General features: G+C 41.3%; 2 protein-coding genes across 4 annotated transcripts in view; both read left to right on the top strand.

Annotated features, from left to right (window-relative positions):
• Nucleotides 1-298: 298 nt before the first annotated feature.
• myd88 (MYD88 innate immune signal transduction adaptor) lies at nucleotides 299-6,137 on the top strand. The gene is made up of 5 exons (XM_015955134.3): nucleotides 299-781; nucleotides 1,264-1,395; nucleotides 5,027-5,204; nucleotides 5,303-5,394; nucleotides 5,473-6,137. The coding sequence occupies exons 1-5, from the start codon at nucleotides 478-480 to the stop codon at nucleotides 5,625-5,627; spliced, it is 861 nt and encodes a 286-aa protein (XP_015810620.3). The 5' UTR covers nucleotides 299-477; the 3' UTR covers nucleotides 5,628-6,137.
• Nucleotides 6,138-7,870: 1,733 nt separating this feature from the next.
• Nucleotides 7,871-20,133, top strand: part of oxsr1b (oxidative stress responsive kinase 1b) — a 54,197-nt gene continuing 41,934 nt past the window's right edge. For 2 of the 3 annotated variants that reach the window (XM_015955133.3, XM_054751209.2), the window contains exon 1: nucleotides 7,871-8,546. In XM_015955133.3, the coding sequence (XP_015810619.3) occupies nucleotides 8,477-8,546 (70 nt within the window). In that variant the 5' untranslated portion in view covers nucleotides 7,871-8,476. The remainder of the gene's footprint in view (nucleotides 8,547-20,133) is intronic. The other variant, XM_054751210.2, reaches the window with a different exon arrangement.

Below are 20,133 nucleotides of genomic sequence, written 5' to 3'. Positions count from 1 at the left end.
TTTCATTCATCTTTAGGTGTGAATGAAACAAATTTCATATTTACATAAATGTAATTTACAAATAATTTATTACATGTCCACCTCAGTGGACAGTGTGCAATCTGAACATGAAATATGTTGGTTTGACTTACTGAAGTACAAATGGAGGGGTTCAAATGCAATAAAGTCTTCAACAGGTGTGCTTGATAGTAAAAATAAATAAATAAATAACAATTTAAATTACCTGTCCACTGTAGTGACCATTATGCATCAAAGGGTTAATTGCAACTGTTGCTGCCAATTTTCTTCCAACCGGATTAAATGTGGATTAAATGTTAATATGGCTTGCCTTTTTATCAACCACAAGGCGCGTTTCCTGTCACTTCCGGTCTGTGTATGCTAGTGCTCTGAACCAACGACGATAAAGCTTTTCTAAATCACGCATCGTTACTGCTCCTCGTGTGGTGGTTTGGACTATCTCCAGGTTTTATTCCGAACATGTCCGGTACCACGTCGGAGCTCGACCTGGAGGTTCCTCTGATCGCGCTGAACGTTAGCGTGAGGAAAAAGTTAGGACTTTATCTGAACATCAAACACACGGTGGCTGCCGACTGGATGGATGTTGCACAAGCGATGGGTTTCGACTATCTGGAGATTCAGAACTACGAGACGTGCGAGAATCCGACCAAAGCTGTGCTGAAAGACTGGGCGGCTCGAAAAGAAGCCACGGTTGCAAAGTTGTTGTCCATCCTCGATGAAAAAGACCGAAAAGACATTTTGGAAGATCTCCGACCTCAGATAGGTGCTGTAAGCTTGTTTTCGTCCTTCTTTCTTCATCATTAGTGATTAAAATATACAAATAGCTTGTTTTTATCACTTCAACTCATCTTCTTTGTGTGTTTTTGGAGGATTCTCATCCTGAGTTGTCACCGGTGTTGTATCCAAGTGTGTTCTCACGTAGAAAGCCGTTCCGCCTCTGTTCCCTCTGGTAAACCGTACACATTCTGGTGCAGAAGACTTAAAATGTCGTCTTTATAAAAATAAATGTTACTTATAACAAAAATTGAAAGACGAAACCGAGCAGAGCGGACGGGAGAACATTTTTTGACTGAGTAACATATTTTAACATAACACCAGGATTGTGAAACTCAGATATCATAATTAGAAATTTAATTGATATAATAGAGACGTACATTTTATCATAGATCTACGATTTATTGTTAATTTAATCTGTTTTTTGTGTTTCGGATGGTAATTGTGTTATAAATCTGTTTTTCATTTTAGTTGAGGATGTCAGGAAGTACAAGGAAAACCTGGAGAAGAAGAGCGAGCCCCCTGTCCAAGTTCCTGAGGTGGACAGCTGTGTCCCTAAAACCCCAGAGAGGGTCGGCATTACCGTGGAGGACGATCCAGAAGGTTTGTTCTGTCTTAATATTAAAAATCTGGTTTTCTTATAAAAAATTACACAAATTTATACAATGCAATTTAGATGTAATTGTATAGAAAAAATTATTAAATTTTGTTCTATATCTGCCATTAGACGAAATTATTTTAAAAAGCAGATTAAAAGAATAAAAATCAGGCACCTGTGCGGCCAATTGCCACCCCTGCTAGACTGAAGAAAGGACCCAAAGGACCCCCAACACACTGTTTTTCAAATGTTTTGAGTTTGTTTTATATTTGAAGCTTAATAAATATTAAGAGATTTATTGACTTATTTAATTTATATTGCACACAGTGAGTGTTCAGTTGTCTTGCACAATCAATGTGCTGCTAAAATGTATATATCGGCCTTAATAGTCAGATATCGGCAACTACATTCTTTAAAAATCGGTGTCGCATTGGCCTAAAAAACAAAAATCTAATCGGTCGGCCTCTAATAGAAAACATTTGTAGCTCAGATCGTGTTCAAGGGCTATTTAAGTCACGCTGAAGTGTGTTTGTGAGAAAATTATGTTTCTTAAACATTGCAGATATCCGTTTAGAGAAATGTTCCCTTCCAGCATGATTCATTAGCTAACGCTAGTTGGAGTGCTAGCTAGTTTCATAGCGTGTTATGCAACATTGTCTTCTAAGTCTTTGCATTATTCCATCCATCCATTTTCATCCGCTTATCCAGAGTCAGGTCGCGGGGGCAGTAGCCTAAGGCGAGAAGCCCAGACTTCCCTCTCCCCAGCCACTTGGGCCAGCTCCTCCGGGGGAACCCCAAGGCGTTCCCTGGCCAGGTGGGAGACAGTCCCTCCACCGTGTCCTGGGTCTACCTTTAGGTCTCCTCCCGGTTGGACGTGCCCAGAAAACCTCACCAGGGCCCATGCCACCTCAACTGGCTCCTCTCGATGTGGAAGAGCAGCGGGTCTACTCCGAATCCCTCCCGAATGACCGAGCTTCTCACCCTATCTCTAAGGGAGAGTCCAGCCACTCTTCGGAGAAAACTCATTTCGGCCGCTTGTATCCGCGATCTCGTTCTTTCGGTCACTACCCAAAGCTCATGACCATAGATGAGGGTAGGAACGTAGATCGACCGGTAAATCGAGAGCTTCGCCTTCTGACTCAGCTCTCTCTTCACCACGACAGACCGGTACAACGCCCGCATCACTGCAGATGCAGCACCTATCCGCCTATCGATCTCACGCTCCAGTTTTCCCTCACTCGTGAACACGACCCCGAGATACTTAAACTCCTCCACTTGGGGCAGGACCTCATCCCTGACTCAGAGAAGGCATTCTACCCTTTTCTGAATCAAGACCATGGTCTCAGATTTAGAGGAGCTGATTCTCATCTCAGCTGCTTCACACTCGGCTGCGAACCGCTCCAGCGAAAGCTGAAGATCACGTTCTGATGAAGCCAACAGGACCGCATCATCTGCAAAAAGCAGAGACCTGACCCTCAGGCCACCAAAACGGATGCCCTCCACACCTTGGCTGTGCCTAGAAATCTGTCCATAAAGGTTATGAACAGAATCGGTGACAAAGGGCAGCCCTGGCGGAGTCCAACTCTCACTGGGAACGAGCTCGACTTACTGCCGGCAATGCGGACCAAGCTCTGACACCGGTCATACAGGGACCTAACAGTCCGTATCAGAGGGCCTGGTACCCCATACTCCCGGAGTAACCCCCACAGGGCCCCCTGAGGGACGCGGTCAAACGCCTTCTCCAAATCCACAAAACACATGTAGACTGGTTAGGCAAATTCCCACGCACCCTCCAGGATCCCCCTAAGGGTATAGAGCTGGTCCAGTGTTCCACGGCCAGGACGAAAACCACATTGCTCCTCCTGAATCTGAGGTTCATCAATCCGACGGACCCTCCTCTCCAGAACCTCTGAATAGACCTTACCAGGAAGGCTCAGGATTGTGATCCCCCTGTAGTTGGAACACACCCTGTGGTCCCCCTTTTTAAATAAGGGGACCACCACCCTGGTCTGCCAGTCCAGTGGGGCTGCCCCCGATGTCCACGCGATATTGCAGAGCCACATCAGCCAACACAGCCCCACAACATCCAGAGCCTTAAGGAACTCCGGGCGGATCTCATCCACCCCTGAAGCCTTGCCACAGAGGAGCTTTTTAACCACCTCAGTGACCTCAGCACCAGAGATTTGAGAGGCCAACCCAAAGTCCCCAGACTCTGCTTCCTCACTGGAAGACATGTCGGTGGGATTGAGGAGGTCTTCGAAGTATTCTGCCCACCGATCCACAACGTCCTGAGTAGAGGTCAGCAGCACACCGTCCCCACTATAGATAGTATTGGTAGCACACTACTTCCCCCCCTGAGGTGCTGGATGGTGGACCAGAATCTCTTAGAAGCTGTACGGAAGTCTTGCTCCATGGTCTCATCGAACTCCTCCCATGCCCAGGTCACACACCAACTCAGGCTCCTTCCCCACCATAGAGGTAACCTTCCATGTGCCAAGAGCCAGCTTCTGTAGCCAAGGATCAAACCGCCAAGGTCCCCGCCCTCGACTACCACCCGTCACACACTGCACCCGACCCCTTTGGCCCCTCCCACGAGTGGTGAACCCATGGGAAGGGGGACTCACGTTTCCTCTTCGGGCTGTGCCCGGCTGGGCTCCATGGGTGAAAGCCCAACCACCAGGCGCTCGCCAACATGCCCCACCTCCAGGCCTGGCTCCAGAGAGGGACCCTGGTGACCCACGTCCGGGCTAGGGAACACGGTTTCCATTTATATAATTCATCATAAGAGGTCTTTGGGCTGCTCTTTGTCTGATCCCTCATCTAGGACCTGTTTGCCATGGGTGACCCTACCAGAGGCAGAAAGCCTCAGACAACTTAGCTCCTAGGATCATTGAGACACTCAAACCCCTCCACCACGGTGTGGTGGCAGCATTATTTAATTATTTAAAGAGATTTTAGGGATATTTGTGAGTATAAATACCACCACAGCCATATAATGTAGCCCTCACTTGGGGTAGCTGTTGGCTAACAAGTCCTGTTAAATAAATGCCATTTCTCTAAACCGAGGCTGTTCGAAAAGCTAACTAAAATGGCTAAATTTATGTCTAAATGTCTGAAATAGCTGCTAAATTGTGTTCATATGTAGTGGAGTTTAAAATGAGACCACGCCCACACAAAAAATAACCCATACCTCTTGCACTTTTGGCAAATGAGTTTGGAAAAGATTGTTTTAGACTCATTTTTGTTCATGTTTCTGAGTAAAAACTGTGGAATGTAAGTTTTTATCTTAAACATCAACAATTTGTAAAGTTGCTTAAATGTGTTTTTAAATTTAACCAATTAATTTATTTACATGCAAAACACATGATATCTTGTTCATTTGCCACAGTACCATCTATCTGTACCATGCAGTAAAAAAGCTCCCAACTCATGTCCTAATTTCACGACTTATCTCCACTTTTAATCCTCCTCTTGCATCACAGCCGTGTTTCGCTTTCCTGCACGCTGGTGCGGTTTTCAGTTTGTGTGTTTTACTGGAAGTAAAGCTGCTGAGGAGTTCGGTGGAAGCCGTCTGTGTTGGCGTGCATGTAGGTTGCATGGTGTCTTGTAACAACGCCCCAACTGTGTTGAATCCAGGCGCTCCTGAGATGTTCGACGCCTTCATCTGCTACTGCCAGAGCGACTTCCAGTTTGTCCACGAGATGATCCGGGAGCTGGAGCAGACGCAGTATAAGCTGAAGCTGTGTGTGTTTGACAGAGACGTCCTGCCCGGCTCGTGTGTTTGGACCATCACCAGTGAGCTCATAGAGAGGAGGTGGGACGCTAGACTTGATAAACACGAGTGGACCCCCGAAACGCTGATATTAACGTTTCCCTGATTATGGAAAGCTGATGACTCTTTAATCTGTGCAGGTGTAAGAGAATGGTGGTGGTGATTTCTGATGAATACCTTGAGAGCGACGCCTGCGACTTTCAAACCAAGTTTGCCCTCAGCCTCTGCCCCGGTAAGACAATGTTTTATCAGTTTGATCTCAAGTTTCTATCACACGCACATGAGTATAACTTTAATTTTGTTATTGCAGGAGCTCGAAGCAAACGTCTCATTCCAGTCATCTACAAGCCGATGTCCAAACAATTCCCCAGCATCCTGCGCTTCCTGACAGTGTGTGATTATACCCGACCCTGCACACAGGCCTGGTTTTGGGTTCGGCTCGCCAAAGCTCTCTCGCTGCCATAAGCACCGACCAGGAGCTGAACTGCATTAATACGTGCCTCTTTTTATAATTCCATGGGAATTAGGAGAAAAATGGTCGGTCATGGCAGAAATCCCTGTTGCACTGGCGTAGAGTCATTGATTATTTTTCTGCATATTTGCCTCCCACTTGCATTTCATTCGAAGATGACTCATCTTTCGCGCACCTGCACAAATATCAGCAAACTTCTCACAGCACAAATAAATTATATTTTTAACAAACCCTGCAAGTGTAGCATAGATTCTGCTTGATGCTCTCTATATAATCGCTGAATTCTCTGCAAGCTTTCAGTGGGGCTTACTTCCTTTTTATGGTCATATTTTATATGAGATTATAGCTGATGTGGAGCAGTATTGTTGCTGTGATACTTGCACATGGTCTTTTTATTATTAAGAAAAATGTAACGCTCACTTTTAACTCTTGTGCTGTTTGTTTTGTAAATTAAATTTTGTACAAAAGTTTTAATTAAAAGAATAAATATCTGCTGCATTGCACACCTGTCCTGTAAATTGTTTTTGCCTTAAAACAAGCATATTTTGCTTTAAATAACGCGTTTTATCTGTTTGTAACGTTCCTGTGCAGTCATGAAAGCACAAAATGTCCAGAAATATTCAAAGTGAAAGTCCTGGGTGTAAAAACAGGAGCAGCCACCAGGGGGCTCTGGAACTCACCTTATGTTGGGAAGACGTTTAATCTTTTCTTTCTGTGCACTTAATTGATTTAAAAAACACAGATATATTATAACATTATGTGAAGGACTTAAAATTGAATAATTGGTTAAAAAAATCTGGAAACGTAACTAGATGTTATCAACTTCTCAATCCAGCCAATAAAAGCGCAAAAGCTACGAGATAAAAACATGGATAAAAAAGACAAACTCGTGCTATGATTTAATCCTAGAACACTGTCATTTTTGTGTCTATACAAGTTGCCTGTACAATTCCCACATAAAAAACGTGTCTTCACCGGTCTTCACACGCTGAGCCTGTTCTCAGCCCGTCAGCACTGTAAAGCGGAAGGACATGGTGCCTGTTGCTAACATTAACACAAAATATATTTTGTTGAGCGTCTAATTAGAATTCAAACTAGCAAAGTTAAACGTGAATTAAAGGAAAATAACTTGCAGATGAACAACTCGCAAAAAAATAAAAAAACAGTTTAACTAATGTCTCTCAGGACTGCAGCGCCCATGGTGGTGTACTACTTTATGTTTTCAGATTAACAGCGGGTTGGGGACCTGCGTTGGTTGATGACGTCAGGATTGAGCAAACTTTTTTTATTTTTTGTTTCACCAGCATTTTTGTAAAAACAAAGTTATTGTACTGGTGAAAAGCGTCATATTAATCTAGTAACTGAAATAAATATTATTAGATGACATACTTTTTATACAATGTACTATAGCCTAGAAACCTAGACCGTCAGTTACCAAAGCAAAATTAATTGAGGCTAGAAAATAAACCTGGCAACTCTACTTTTAAAAGTGACTTTATGCTTTAACATCTATTTCAATTGTTTTCTTATTTTCTTTTTTGTTAACTTTCTTGTATGAGGATTGGAAAAATGAAGAACACATATATTTATAAAGATCACAAAGCACTCCACAAGTACAGTAACAGTTTGAAAAATAATTAAATAAGCTTCTACTAAAAAAGAGAAAGCAATACTTAACATTAGAAAATAAAGACCACATATTTTTCATTTTTACTTCACATTTTTTCTTTATATATTTTTTATTTTACTAAAAAGAATCGAAATACCAGTAAGCACTGCTGTATCATAACATTACTTTTGTTCTTCTGCATCATGTAGAACTAAAGATACATTTTGATCAATAACAAAAAAATACAAAGTCAAGGGCTAGAAATTAATGTAAAACTGGTTTATTTTACAGAGAATGGGAAAGTGTCTGGAATTTGCAACAGAATGCCTCACGCCTACTCGCTGAGGACATGTTATGGAATGTTTGCTTCACTCAAAAAGGGTGAACACATCTTTATAGCCTTTAGTACCATTTTTTGATATCCTTACAGTGTGCTATGAGACAAATAACAAATTAGTAAAAAAATTGTTTAAGGGTGTAATCTTATTTAAATGCTTTTATTTGTCTATTTTTACCTTTCATACGCGTACATCTGTGACCATACTACACTAGTCTAGATGCAACAAAACTCTCCAAAATGTAGATGTTTTTCAAAGTTTAATGGGGATCTATAGCCTGGTAAGCCAGACTACATATGTGAATGTAACTTAGGCATGTTTTTAGCATCCCCTAGTGTCCGTTTGTAAAACCGAAAGCAAAATCTAAAGCAAAACTTATCTACTTGCTGTGCCTTCGTCTTTTTAACACCCTAATCTTACAGCGGACATATAAAGTTAAAAAAATTATCTAACATCTGACATCATTAAATTAAACAAATCAGCTGTTTTCGCGACCTAAAACATGCGTAAACGTTCTGGAAGCAGAGGCCTAACAGATCAGCCCGCTGACACAGCTAAAACATGTCCAAAGCATCTTTTTCCAAAGAAGAGCACTCCAGAGTCCAGCCAGTCATTTCATGTGACGTCATCATTAAGCGCAGGACCCCGGTCCGATCTACTGGCTTAGCTGATCCTGTATCAACACCGCCACGAAGCTCCACATTCGCTCGGAAGGAATGCGGTAGGCGGGGCTGCTAGACTGGTGTCAAACTTTGGGAATGACAGGGGTGCTGAAGGATTCGCAAAGACGGGGAAGTGTCGCCTTTGCGGGCTGTGTTTGGATTGACTGGACTTGTTCTCCGGATTCACCAGCGACCTTAACACAGATAGCCTGACTTCATCGGATTCTTTAGCCATGTCGGAGGACCTGAGCTCCCAACCCTGGTCCATCAATCGAGATGATTACGAGCTGCACGAGGTGATTGGTATGTCATCACTAGCTTGTTAGCACTCTGTTAACCGGCATTTAACGTGTTTTTATTTTTATGATATTATCTCACTAGAACATGAGCGTTATTGATGTCAAATGAATAAATACTCACTCTTATTCCGGGTTATGTTGATTAAAAGGCATTTGAAGAGTCGGCGAACATAACCGGCTGGTGTTTTAACTTGGGGATTGCGTAATCCTATCAGTGATTTAGGTACCAGGGCTGTAAATGACCCAAACGATGCTGTCCGGCTCGGTCTGTTTGCTGGAAATGATCTGATTTTCTCTCGTCACCATTTATTAACCCGACACTTTACCTAAATGACCCCTACTCTGTTTCTATTCAACCAGTTATGGTGTGTGGACCACGTTTTACCTAAAAAAATACATTTGGGGAAAAAAATAAAATAAAATCACTGTGTGAAGGCAAAAACGAAACAAAATCCTACCTAAAAGTATGATTAATTGTAATAAAACGAGTAATATTAACAGTACTATCTGATCTATTATCAGATAATTCCAACAAAATGTTATGCGAGCATTTTTTTTGCTGTTAAACCTTTTAAACTCTTATTTACAGTTTCAGTGAACTATTACACCATATTAACTCCTCCTCAAAAACATATAAGCAACACGTAAGTAAATTGTGTTTCATTTACACATTTCCCCATAACTTTATAATACATTTGATCTTATTTAAAGCCTATTAATCTTTTATTTGCATGACTTTCAGACTTAGTCTTAATTTAGACCTGCGTCCTTAAAGAAAAATGTCCTGATGGATGTTTTTGACCGTTTCTTTGATGAAACTTTGATGAAATTCTGGATCCTGCAACATGAGTGTGCATCTTTTTTGTGCAGCACAGTCCAGCTGAGATGAGGGCCCGAGGATGGCTCAGCTGGGGGAAATGGACAAACATTACTTGTGGAGTTCTGAAACCCTGCAAATAGCTGAACTCTTCTACCTTTGGCTTGGTGCACGAGGGCAGTGTGTAGCATATAAGCAAAGTATTGTTCCCTCAAATCAGCTCATTTATACCTTTTTTGGTTTACTTTACCCAAGTGGTGTATATGAGCTTCCTCTGCATGGTTTATAGAGGGTGCATTTTACCATACCGACATTTGACCCTTCCAGGTTTTTTTTAAGCTGGAGCACCCTTTCAAAGAACGTCCTGCACACAGATGAAGCCTCACTTGTAAAAAACCAGTTCTGTGACATTTTCCACGTTGAGCACAAATTGTTCACGTAGGTTTGACACTGCTCAGGTTTAGAGTGCAGCATGCAACAAGAATCAGAAGGTTATTGTATTGTTGGTTTTGCAAAGCATGAAGTTGCATCAAAATTTTGGAGAAATGCAATGATTTAAAGAAAATATGAATAACTATTAGAACCAAAGCCATATTTTGCAAATAAAAGTCAAGATGGAACAGTTTCTTAAATGGTTTATAAAATTGATTAATTGTAAATTTTTAACATTACAAACTTTGAAGCTTTTAGACTTTTAAACAAAATTATGATCCCAATGGGCTTATCCAAAGTGTGGCCTGGGGGCCGTTTGTGGCCCTGGAGTGGTTTTGTGTGGCCCCGATTGCACATCTGGAATGATGAGATTTAGTCTCTCCAGCAGGCTTTTAATCTCATTAAGTCTTTATTTTATTATATTTACTAATAAGAAGCCTTTTAAGCAATGCATACAAAAACATGTCACCATAAAATAATTTTTGCGTTAAAATGTTTATTTTTGTGGCCCGCAAAGACATTAAACTTGAAAATTTTGGCCTTTATCTTAAAGTTTTGACCATCAACATATACACTGTTTAAAGGGTTACATTGCAACTTTTTGACATTTTTAAATAATTTACTTGAGCCTGTATACGTGCTAAAATGACCCATTACAGGGTTAATGAAATGTCACTCAGACCCCTACCGCCCTCAGTGGCCAGAATATCACCCTTGCGACTTCGGAGTGCGAGCCAAAAACTGTCGGACATTATAAAAAAATTGAGTTGACATACCTGGTGCTGCAGTCTGCTTCCAGCAGGTTTCCTGCATGTTTCAGATCATGAACACAGCTGATTTGTTTAATTTAATGATGAATCACTCCTGTAGACACTAATGAAGGCTGTGGAGACATTTTAGCTGTTGGATTATGTTGTTAAAAAGACATGTTTTTTAATCAAGGGAATGTCCCATTTGTTTTCATGTTGTGGGCAGGCCTTAATTTCCTTTTACTGAAGCCAGCCACTAGAGGGCGTTTATGGGATTTCCCCAGAAAACTTGCTAGACACAGCAGACTGTGGGGGGTATGGGGTAGGGTGGGGGTGCGCACGCACGGTTCGTTCCGCTACCGTCTGTCGTCCGTGAGAGCACGGGGGGAGGGGGTGCGCGCACAGTTTGTTCCGCTTCCATCCATCGCCCGGAACTGGAAGGAAGAGAGGTGGGGGCGTGGACGCTTGGCCTGGCGACCCAACAGGCTTGTGAAGCGCTGGGGGGTGCCCCTGTGTTTATTTTGTTCCAACTTCACAGATTATTATGGCCTGTGTATACCTTAGAAACGGTGTGTGTGTGTGTGTGTGTGTGTGCTTGCGTATATACCCAGCATGCTCAGCAGAGCCATTGTTTTGTCATCTTCTCCCTGGAAAAGGGGACAAATTATTAAAAGGCTCACACCCACTTCTTTTCACCCCGCTGAGCTCTTATTCACTCTAGACATCATGCCGGGCACAACCCAGTGGAATATACTGAAGCTGGTTACAGTGGATCATCAGTTCCTCTAAATCTGATGTGAAAACGTTCAGCTCCCCGTGTTTGTACCTTCTGACAACTGTGTCTCCTCCATCAGTATTTTACATCGTTCTTAAATGTTTATTTTTTTAGTTTAGGCAGCAACAAGAATGGTAAATGGCCTGTATTTGTATAGCACCTTCTCAGGGCTCTACAGCCCCCCAAGGCGCTTCACAACACAATCAGACATTCACCCATTCACACACATTCACACGCTGATGATGATTAGCTACAATGTAGCCACAGCTTCCTTGTGGCGCACTGATCGAAACGAGGCCTGTTGAACGCTGGCGCCACTGGTCCCTCTGACCACCACTAGCAAGTTGGGTTAAGAGTCTTACCAAAGGACACAACAGCAGCATTCTCAGGTTGGAGCTGGGATGGAACCTGCAACCTTCCGATTACTGGATATCTCGCTCTACCTCCTGAGCTTTTTCAGCCCCATTTAGGGAAGGCTTTTATTGTACCATTTGTCGTTTGACATCTGGAGTATGAGTAGAATGCTTTTCCAGGTATGATGAGGAAATTAAATAAAAGTAGCATGAGTGCTAAACCGGCTCTGCGAGGACAGGAAAGACAAACTGGGAGCTGCTGCTGCTCATGAAGGAGGATATTGACTCAGGCTTCACATGGAGTCCTGCACCAGTAAACTAATTCAAGAGCAGGATAATCTGATAAAATAAAAGTTCAATCTGTACCCTTTTCAGTGCTTCCAAATCAATCAGGACGGTTAAAGGGTTTGTTGGTCTCGAATGTGAGTTGTCGTCTTGTTGAGTATTTTTTTTAATATGAGCGTAACCATAACAAAAGTACTCATAACTGTAATAATAGAGATGCATGATACTTCAGCTCTGAGTTATAAATAGCAGATTTATTTAACTTGGTCCGTGTCTGACTAGGCTGTAACAGCTAGAAGCCAGTTAGGTTCACAAAATGGTAAAAATGTAACATTTTAATATGGAATTGCAACAAATTGATCCACGTTTGTAGCAAGTTTTCTATGACAGGGTCACATGGGCAATCTTGCAATGTTCACAAACTGAATCATTTTTTCACATCATGTGTTAAAGTATGTTGATCTTGTTGACATGACTTGGACGTAGTCACAGGGTCAAACTGGTGTGTGTGTGTGCGTGTGTGTGCGTGTGTGTGTGTGTTGCATCAATTGGTCTTTTGATATTTGGTGAATTTATTTATTACCGTATCTTCAGATTTGTAACTCTGGAAACCAAGACCTAATGACACCTTTTTTCTCAAGTTTACATCAGTCAAATGTTGATTTATTGATAATAACTGAAACGTGGTGCAACAACAATGAGGCGGTTAGGTATATGCACTTCAAAATGTTTCTACACTCAAAAGATTTGTTTGTTTTCCTGTTTTTCCTCTTGGATCTTCATTGCTTTAATGTGCTGAACAAAGTTTATGATACCACTGTAAATGTACTGCAGTTAACTACTAGGTTTTACCGCCATAAAATTCAAACACCATGATGAGAGCAAATAAACAACAATACTTACAGGGACTTTTTTGATCTCAAAATATAAACAAAATCTAAATAACAGAGGAAAAAAATCAATAAGAACAAAAACGCCATTATGTTTTATGCATGTAAAAAGAATTTCATTTAGCCTCCAGGTGTTTTAGTGGTTTTCATATTTCAAGTTCTGCTCATTATTTTTTCGTTTGACTCCTTGGTCTTTGTTCCAAAATCAGTCAGGTGGGTATTCGACTTTGGCACTGATTCCTTGCACCCTTCTAAGACATCCTGGTGATGCAATGCAATCAGGGTGCACTGACAATGGTCCGCCCCGTCTGAGAGGGGGGCCCTAGAGGGAACAGGGGGGGGTGAGACAGAGGACAAAAGGTGCAGCAATTAGTGTCCACAGGAAGTGGCAAAGTCACAGCATTGAGTTGCTGTAAAGCTTGTTGCCAGAGCCACATGCCATCTTCGCCCCAAGACAATGTCCCCACCAAGGGCCTGCCAGCACCAGGAAATGGAGAGCAGTTGTCCCTGACCTGCTAACTTGCGTACCTCGGACAGACTGCACGGACCCCACCCATTTACCTCTAAACGGTTACACGTCTTCTTGAATTCTCTCTTTAATGTTCTTTTCAGCTTTTCTTTAAGGTAGTTGTCGACTTGTTGGTCTTGTGCCAGAATTTACCTCCTGCTTTGGGCTGCCTTCCCAAACATTCGACTGTGAAAAGACAGAACCTATTAAGAGTCTGGGTATTAAATCTGAAACAATAATGGCTCTTGCGTGCAAATTGCAAAATGCTAAGTTTTTCATGTTTTTCCAGGTTATAACATCATCTAGCATAATTTAGATGAAACATGCTTGCAGAAAACATTAACTGTTAGAAAAAGATCATCAATGTTTTGTCAATGTTTCACCGAGTAAAGTGTTCACACTTCATAAAACTATCTGCAACAGTTTGATGCACCCCATGAATTTGAAACATCACATTTCAGCTGAAATAGTTTGGGATTATTACTATTTAAAGAAAAGATTTGTCTAGGTGCGGTTCTTGTGTATTGACTGGAATCCTTTTTAGGCCTTTCCTTAAGATTTAAACACACACACACACACACACACACACACACACACACACACACACACACACACACACACACACACACACACACACACACACACCTTATTCAATAATTTCCTCTTGAGCTTTTTGTACTAACAACTAGGGTTGTCACGGTATGAAAATTTAACCTCACGGTTATTGTGACCAAAATTATCACGGTTTTCGGTATTATCGCGGTATTTTTTAAACGGTGTTGCATATGTTCAGAAAGCATTGATAGTCCTGTTCTACACAAACTGAAATAGTTTTGAAAAGGTTTAACAGTGTTTATTAAACCTAAAATAACACAAAGCCTTAGCAAAAGTGCAACTTTTCACAAGTAAAGGAACAAATAGCTTCTTTTTCTGGAACATGTTACAGTAGTCAGTGCAGGTTTAAATTAAACAAATCCAAACATTCAAACCATAAACAATATGTAAACAAATCAAAGAAACACCACTTGTTTTCTCATATACTTGTTTTCTTCATTATCAAAATGAAAATCTAAAACTCCAGTCCACACTTGACTTGAGCACTGTACAAGTCAACCTTAAAAAAAATGTATTTAAAATAAATAGCCACTTTAAACAAATTACTAAAATAACTACTACACTATGTAATCAAATCCAAATGTTCAAGTATAAATGGCATTGAATAAGTAAACAAATCCATGACAAGGAACTAATTGTATATTTCTCTTCATCATCAACAAATAAGATGCTTCATCCAGCAACAGGGTGTCCGTGACACGGTTTAACTGCTGGCAGAGGACGCTGCGGCTGCAGTATATAGTGACTCGTTGCATTCTCCCTCAACCAAAAGTCCTCACGTCATGCATTTAAGCTAAAATGCTAATGTTAACTTACCTTGCACTGGCTGTAGAGACGTGGGTGATGGTCACGCAGATGTGCCATGAGATTTGAAGTGTTGCTGCCTTCTGCAGACACTTGTTTCCTGCACGTTCTGCAAACGGGATAGCCGTCTTCTATTAACTGTCCCTCAGCATTTTACAGAAATCCAAAATATGACCATACTTCCAATTTAGTCTTCTTTGAGGGCTGATGGATGTCCTGGGCGCTGCTGTCTCCTCCTTCGGCCATTATTTCAGCTTCAAAGTTTTGGTGCCGTTGCAAACTAAAAAGTGCGTGTGCGCGCCGCGGGAACTTCAGCTGAAGCGACGGTGGCTGGTAAGGGTCATCGCGCCGAAACCGCGGCCACGGTAAACCCACCGAGATAATATAGTTTTTTAAAAACTGGACGGTTATTTTTATTGTCAACTTTTTTACCGGGGTTTACCGCTATACCGGTTACCGTGACAACCCTACTAACAACCATCAAAAAGTGTCACTGACGGGATGCAAAATCAATACCAGAGAAAATTACACTACCTAATATTAAGATTTAATTTAGTCATCTTCTTCCTGCAGAAGCTAAATCTTGTTTCTTTTAGGTTTGAAAAAGAAAATTCATCAGAAACTGTACAATTTATTTTTTGTTCATGTGAATATAATAAATTCAGCTATTAAGTATGTCATTTAGTTGAAAAACCTTCCATGCTTTCCTTGCTGCTTTTACGTTGGTGTCAGATGTTTATAGCTGAGTAGATGTTTGCCCAAGTCCTTCAAAAGCACGGCTGTGCTGCAGCGCCTGTCTTTGTGAGTTTAGTTCCTTCGTGTTTCCTCAGTCTGATGTTGTGCTGGCTATAAGATTGATGATTGTGTGGCTCGGTTTATGTGCTTTTAGGGTCAGGTGTATATTTTTTAAAGTCTTTATTACTTTTTCTCTGAATGTCACTTTTGAGTAGAATCTAGAATGAGCTTTGAGTTCCATTCAGAAGCCAAAAGGACTGGTTTTAAAAGATTTTTAGGTGCTTAAAAATACCGTTAATACCACTTTTCTGATTTTGGAAGAAAACCGATCCATGAAAGAAACTCAGACACCTCCATCTCTTCCTGGACGATCCAAAAGGGTTTTCTGACTTAGAAAAAAATGTATAATCCCTTTTCCCCGTGTCTCTTCAGTTGGGCACTTAGATGTATTTATAAACTATTAGCTGATGGTCCAAGCCCTTCCCCAGTTGTTTTTACAAATGATTTTTTATGCCTATGAATTAGTTACATGGTTGGGACATTACGAACTACGACGTCTTCTTACATATCACACATCATTAGAAAGCTATGAATCTGGCGATTCTAATGATATGTGGCAACCAAGGATACAACTGTGCCCATAACACAGTAAATGTTTTTAGATTTAGAAATTCAAAATTATGTATAACTCACTGTTTGAAGTAGGGCTGGGCAATAAAGCGAAAATGTATCGTTATCGACATTTCTGACTTTTATCGAGATAATTTTTCCCATGTTAATACATTTTAAAATAAAAATATGAAAAGGTAGGTTGGCAACGCTCATGTCCCTTTAAGAAGCTGTACCACTTTGAGTCAAGTAAAATTGTGACTCAATGTAATACATGTGACAGCCCAATCTAGTGGACAACTTTTGTTTCTGCACAAACCTGTAGTTATCACCCATTTATCGTTATCGGGATGAAATCCTCAACATATCATGATATTGATTTTAGGCCACATTGCCCAGCCCTTATTTGAAGCCTCATATAAATATACAAAATAGAACCATCTCAATCAAAAACAGTGGTTTTACATCTACAAGCATTCAATTAATGTCCTCCAATAAAGTGGTTGGTCACAAGCCAACATATTATACTAAAAACATAAAAAAAAATCCTTCAGGTGCGCCACTTTCTCATCATAACCTCCGCTAGCATCCTCAGATTACCTTCAAATATTTGATTGACATTACTTGATTCATCAGGTGAAGGTTTATACAGCTAAGACAAAATCATCCTCTATTTACCGATAGGTGAAAAGTACCACCCCCTATTATGTTTATGTTTATTTATGTTTCTTTATTTGGCAGACGCTTTTATCCAAAGTGACGTACAATTTTTAACTTGTAGGGCATGTTGTGATCTGTGGGGGAAACCGGAGTACCCGGAGGAAACCCGCGCATGCATGGGGAGAACACGCAGCTCCACGCAGAAAGGCCACAGCCGAGTTTCGAACCTGCAAACTTCTTGCTGCGAGGCAACAGTGCTAACAACTGTGCGACCATGCAGCCCATTATCACGTGTGTTGCTCAAATGTGCACTATATTGTTGAATGACGCATTAAATAACCAATGAAATCAGGTAAACAACAAAATGTCATGCTGACCCCTTATGGTCTGCTTCTTGCAAACTCAGCAAAAATGATAGTGATTGGTGTAGCGCTCGTGCCGTATGCGTCAACCCCACAAAAGGTCTAAATGCTCCCGTGCGAATGTATCGGCCATCGTCATATTTTGGACTGATGTGTGTATATATATATATAACCAGGAGGCATCCTAATCAGATGTCCAAACCATCACAGCTTACTTCTTCTCATTGTCCAGCTCCTTTTTAAACATCAGTTCCTTTTCCATCATCTCTTAACAGACGTGTACACATGCACACTTCGGCTTGTCCAGCCATTTGTGACTGCCGGCTATGTCTTTATATGAACATATTGATCCCCGATGCTTTTGTTCAGGCCAAACTCACTGAGCTCTCCCACTGCTGTTTAGCCGAATAACACCAGTAACCCATTTAGAAGTTACCAGTTAGTGGATCCCCTCTAGTTTTATTACTGGGAATCTACTTGGGATCATTGAAATGATCTTTGCTGTTTATGAGTTGGAAAATTAGAAGGAAATTCCTGGTTTATTAGATTATTAGAAATAACAAACCCCAGTTTGTGTTTGTTGACATGAACATGTGTTTGTTCAGTTTTATTCCCTCGCTTTGTCATATAGCCTGAAGAAATAGCTGGAATAAAACCAGTCCATAGGGAGAGCTTTGTTTTTTAATTAAAAACTGGGATCTTATTAATTATTTTTAAGTTCAAATTCAATTCAAATTCAAAGATACTTTATTAATCCCAGAGGGAAATTAGAGTTTCAGTACACACAATTCTGAGATCAGACATGCATACATAGGAATTGGTGACTGTGGTCATTCGCAACCCGAGTCACGATACCTTAATAGAGATCAGAGGGTTTACATGAGGATTGGGTCAGGTGGAGGAAAACAAGGCACTTCAGAGTTACTCTCCACAGGGAGGGCAGCTTTGCTATGCAAAATACACCTCAGACAGAAATGCAACAAACTTCAGACATTGATTAACATAAGTGTCCACTAGGTGGGGAGGTAGGGTTGGGGACTATCCTCACATCAGTGCATGCAGCCCCGATAAGCAGCGCTCATCACCTCCGTTTGGACAGGGGAAGGAGGTATTTGGGTTAGAGAGCACAGTGACTCCTGGAAACGATTCAATGGCCTTCACCGGTCGCAGTCCCGCCCAGGCTGGGATAGGGAGACAGAGTTACCATGGCGACGGCAGCATTCCACATTTCTTCTGAGGGGGGAGTAATCTCTTCAGCCTCACAGGCTCAAGGGCACCAGATTCAGATAAGAACTTGTTTTGGGGCCAGACAGAGATAATTTCCTCTCTGTCTTAAAGTTCTGTTGATCTCCAACCCCTCTGAATCCAATAATGGCATAAATTAATCCATCCCAATCCGTGCTGATCTGTCAACTCTATCCTTGATGGCATCAACCTTCTGTGCCAGAGTCTAAATCTCAGCCAAAGTTCCAAACTTACGACTCATCTCGACAATTATGAGTTTGTGCATTCACAGTGCGATGTAATCCATCCCTGAGCTCCGGGATTGAGCCAATATTCCTCTACAGCTCATTAATTTTTCGGTAAGCCAGGTAACCGCTCAGGCCAAACAGCATGAAACCTGACACCAACACCACGAATATCCAGACGTCTTCAGAATCCTCTACAGACGGTTGAGAGAGGCAGATCAGGTTCCACTGTTTCCAGGAGTCCATGATATGCCCAGCTGGCTCTGTCCCTGAGGAGCAACCGGGAGCCCCTTCTCCTGTTCTCATCATTGAAAATTTTTGTGTCATTCGCATTGAGAGACCAACTGACCAGGTCCATTTGAATAATTTCCAGTTTCCAGAAAAAATGCAGAAGCGCCGTACACCCAAAGACAGACAAAGAGCCTTGGCATAAGATATGGAGGAGAGGAGGAAAAATGCGTCTGAACTCTCCAAGAGCCTCTGTATTAAATCTCGCTGAGTCTTAGACCAAAGAAAGTTGCCCATCAATGAGTGCTGTTAATATAAAAAGTAAAGCATATCAAGTCTTAATAATAATAGAAAGTAGCTTTGTGTGTTAAATAGGAGCAGTGAGGAGGGAGGTACATGCCCTCACAGGAACAATGGGTGCTCCAACCGTGCATTTGAGAGGTTTACAAACTTTTATCTCCACTATCAAATGGTGTTTATATAGAGATCGCACCACCCCCGTAAGATTTACCAGAAGCTTTCAGCCAGTTTTCATGTGTTCTCTTTGTACACAAAATGTTGGTTAAATTAGAGCCATTTCATACTGGAGCTTAAACTCTGTACACATCTACAATATACAAAACGGCTACAAAATTTGACCTGTTTTTGGCACATTTTCTGCCATAATTTCAAACGTAATGCAACTACGTAGCCGAATAAAGATTTAGCATGCTAGCTAATGTATTGTAGTGTTTTTATGACAAAAAACGAAACAGTTTTTAGTAGGGATGTCCCGATACAGCTTTCTCTTCCAATACTGAAGGCAGTATTGACCGATACTGATTTCAATCCGATACGATATCAGCACAAATCATAGGTACTTTTATCTATTTCGTTGTGTGGAATGTATGAAAGGCATGATCAAGTGATATTACTCAATACGAGAAGAAGAGCCAGTAAACAGTAATTATGAAAAAAAAGACATTTTTTTTAACCATTGGTTGCAAAAATGTGAACCAAAACAGACCGCTTATATCGGAGATTTTTGATGCAGTCCGATATAATCCGATACAGTGTTTTTGGGTCGATATCGAATTACTTCCGATATCGATATCGGAACTGGACATCCCTAGTTTTTAGCTTCCTTGGTTTATCATTAACTTCAAAATCACAGCAGCTCAATGCCCCGACATTTTCATTTCATCAAACTAATTTTGTAAAATAGCAATGACTTTAAAATGTCTCTGGAGATGTTTGAATGTGGAGTCAGAAGGAGCTGTTCCCTGTTTAGCAGAGTCATTTCATCAGGCGTGCTTCATTA

The sequence above is a fragment of the Nothobranchius furzeri genome, chromosome 7 (genome assembly GCF_043380555.1).
Source record: "Nothobranchius furzeri strain GRZ-AD chromosome 7, NfurGRZ-RIMD1, whole genome shotgun sequence".
Classification (NCBI taxonomy): Eukaryota; Metazoa; Chordata; class Actinopteri; order Cyprinodontiformes; family Nothobranchiidae; genus Nothobranchius; species Nothobranchius furzeri.
This window is presented reverse-complemented; position numbering and strand designations above follow the sequence as displayed.